This window comes from Fukomys damarensis, unplaced genomic scaffold (genome assembly GCF_012274545.1).
Source record: "Fukomys damarensis isolate Sample0158 unplaced genomic scaffold, DMR_v1.0_HiC HiC_scaffold_19, whole genome shotgun sequence".
NCBI classification, from domain to species: Eukaryota; Metazoa; Chordata; class Mammalia; order Rodentia; family Bathyergidae; genus Fukomys; species Fukomys damarensis.
Genome location: NW_022900931.1, coordinates 61,522,171 through 61,525,386, shown reverse-complemented (window position 1 = coordinate 61,525,386; position 3,216 = coordinate 61,522,171). Strand labels below are relative to the sequence as shown.

Below are 3,216 nucleotides of genomic sequence, written 5' to 3'. Positions count from 1 at the left end.
AGGAGTGGGAGGCGGGGGGGGGGAGGAGCGGCTCAGCTCTCTGAGCTTCAGGTGTCCAGCTACACAGAGTGAGGGTCGCAGTCCGCGGTCTGGTCTCAGGGCCCTCCCAGCTCGCTTCTCCTCGCCGCCTGGGAGACACCCTCTCTCCTCTCACCTCCACCGCAGCCTGACCTAACTCCTTTTGTGAGGCCCCGACACCTGCTCCCCGGGGCCGGGGCTGCAGGAGAGGCAGGTGCAGGGGGCCGGGGAGAACAAGACACCAAGATGGAGCTGGGGGGCACGGGTCAGGGAGAAGAGCGAGGCCGAGAGAGGCCCAGATAGAGACAGAGAGGAAAAGGGGACAGAGACAGCGACGGAGAGGAGTGAGGCCGGGGACAGGCACAAGGGTAAACTGCAAGGCTGGAGTGCACGGAGAAAGGCACTCCTGAGACCTGCGGACACAGAGGCTGACACACAGGGACCCTCAAACCACAGAGCCGGAAACAACCACCCCAGAGAAAAGGGAACTAAGAAACCAGAGTGAGGGTCCAAGCGCAGACCACTTCGGTGGAGGAAGAGGAATTGGAAGAGGAGAGGCTACCAGAGAAGCGAGCTGCCCTGCAGTGGGCAGGGGGCTGTGTCCCACTGGAGCACGGGAAAGGGAACCAGGGAGCCACAGAAGGATGAAGGAGGTGGGGAGGGCTGGGGACAACAGCACCATTGTTCAGGAAGGGGTGGGGGGAGGCCCCTGAGGCAGGAAACTGGCCCTCTTCCCCTGCTCAGAGGCGGCGCCCTGGCCCAGGCCCAGGCAGGGGAGCTGGCAGCAACTTAGGAGAAACAGGTGCAGGGTTCAGAGTAGGAGGCCCAGGTGGCCCCGTTCGCCTGACACCATCCCCCAAAGAGAGGTGGACCCCTCTCAGCGAACCCAGCAGGCTCAGTTTCCTCTAAATCTTTCCCTCCAGAATTCTAGATTCCTCCAAGGTATTGCCATACAAAGAGAGGAAAAAAAGTTGGTTTCTGGAGGCCCAGTGCTTCCGTTCAGAACTGCCCTGGGCTTGGAGCCATGAGACAGGGCAGGAGGAGGGAGGAGAAAATGCAGAGGCAGGACTGGGGGGGCAGAGATGCCTCTTAGAGCTGGGGCTGGGGTCACAGAGATTCAGTCCCCTGAATGAGAGCAGCAAAGGGTGTCACTCAGTTCTCTGTGACTGAATGATACTTTCTAGGCTCTTCTGGAATTAGGAGGGAGTTGAATTTGGTTTCTAGGGCAGGAGCAGCTGGGTGGGAAGGGAAGGGGAGGGGGCAGCCTCTAGAGACCAGATGTCTTTTTCTAGACACTTTACACACATAACTGAGGAACTCTCTTTCCTGAGCAGGGGACAGGAGAATACTAAGAATGTGAGTTTCAAGGCCTCCCTGCTCGGGTGTGGGTCTAGGAAGTAGGGCTGAGAGCAACGGACAGGGCTGAGAGTTGGGAAGAAAGAGCTCCATCTCTCGGGGGACTAGATGATGGTTTTGGACTCCCCTAAACTCCGATCTCAGGTGGAACTGGTTTAGGGCTTGGAAACAGGGAAGCGGGAAAGGACAGGGGTTCGAAGGAAAGCAGAAGCTGTCTGGCTGGCGTCCTGGGACCTTAGCGGTTTCCTGTCCCCCCGCAGTGGGCGCTCTACCTGTTCCTGGTTAAGTGCATGATCAGCCTTTCTACCGTCTTGCTGCTCTGCTTTATTGTGGCCTTCCACGCCAAAGAGGTCCAGGTAGGACCCCCGCATCATACGCACCCACTGGCCCACCCATCCCACCGCCTCCCCTCCTGGTCTGAGTAGTGAGGCTCTTCCCCTTGGAGATGCGTCCACACCCCGGCCCTCTGGGATGGGAGGAACCAGAGTCAGGCAGTGACCAGGCTCCCAGGGCAGCCCCAGCTGCCGCTGTCCTCCTGTGCACTCAGGATGCCCTGAGTTGCCCCTGCTTCTGCCCACTGCTCTCTGTTCACTCTGCTCTCCCTCTGGTGTCCTCACTATCTCTCTGGGGTCCTGAGGTGCTATCTAGTGCCTGCCCCTGCCTTCCCCATTCCTGTGCCAGTGTCTTCTCACCCCCGTCCTCCCTCCCACGTCCCCCGGTCCCGTGACCCCATACACTGGCATATGACACGGAGAATATTGGCCATGCCTGGTGACCCTGGCACATAACGGGCCTGGGACATCTGAGGCATGCAGTAAAAAGCACACATTAACATCTTCACTAATAACAGTGCTAAGCTGGGTGTGGTGGTGCACACCTGCACTCTGGAGTAAGCTCTGCGTGCTAGAAAGCAGAAGCAGGTATGAGCCCAGCCTGGGCAATTTAGGGACTTAGCAAGACCCTGTCTCCAACTAAAAAATCAAAAAGGGCTGGGATACAGCCCAGTGCGAAGGTCCTGGATTCCATCCCCAGCGCAAGTGTGTGTGTGTGTGTGTGTGTGTGTGTGTGTGTGTGTGTGTGAAAGAGCAGTTAATTGGCCTGGGCCACTGAACTTGTAGCCTAGGGCACCATTCCCCACCTGAGAGACCTGGACCTCAGTTTCCAAATCTACAAAATGGTGGCAATAATATCAGTCTCACAGTGTTGTGAGCATCCACTGAGTGAGGACCTGAAAAGGAGGTGGGTGGATCCATGCCCAGTGCACCCAAAGCACTCTGTAAACGTTTGCCATTGTTATTGCTGTGCTGGTTATTACCAGAGTCCCCAGAAGCAAGGGTAGGACAGGCCTCGGGGAATGTGAATGTTGGCCCCAGAGAGTGTGTTCACTACAAGCCTCAGCATAGAATATGGCCGGGCACATAGTAGGTGCTCATTTAGTGCCCAAGGAATGCAAGTTCTGTCCCCAGCCCAGCCCAGGGTGCTGGGGATAGAGCCCAGGGCCTTGCGCGTGGCGGGCAAGCGCTCTGCCACCCAGTTGCACCCTCACCGTGGACAGCAAGTTCTGGACGTGGGCAGAACCTGGGGGGAGGGGACCAGGCAGAGCCAAGGCCTCTGAGCTCCTGCCCTGCTCCTTCCTCAGCCCTCCCCAGCCCCACGCCCTGCGCTCTCTCTCCCCCTCCAGGGCCAGCGACGCCCCACCTTATCTCGGGGCGCAGACTGGCGGCAGCCCTGACCAGCACCTGACCCCTCCCCTGTCCGCCCTTCCCGGCAGCTGTTCATGACCGACAACGGGCTCCGAGACTGGCGCGTGGCGCTGACCCGGCGGCAGGTGGCGCAGATGGC

At 59.0% G+C, this 3,216-nt stretch overlaps 1 protein-coding gene across 1 annotated transcript in view; it reads left to right on the top strand.

Moving 5' to 3' along the window:
* Window positions 1–3,216, top strand: part of Kcnn4 (potassium calcium-activated channel subfamily N member 4) — an 11,928-nt gene that overhangs the window by 1,705 nt on the left and 7,007 nt on the right. Inside the window, exons 2-3 of the mRNA XM_033765831.1 lie at window positions 1,635–1,730; window positions 3,146–3,214. Coding sequence (XP_033621722.1) covers window positions 1,635–1,730; window positions 3,146–3,214 — 165 coding nt within the window. The remainder of the gene's footprint in view (window positions 1–1,634; window positions 1,731–3,145; window positions 3,215–3,216) is intronic.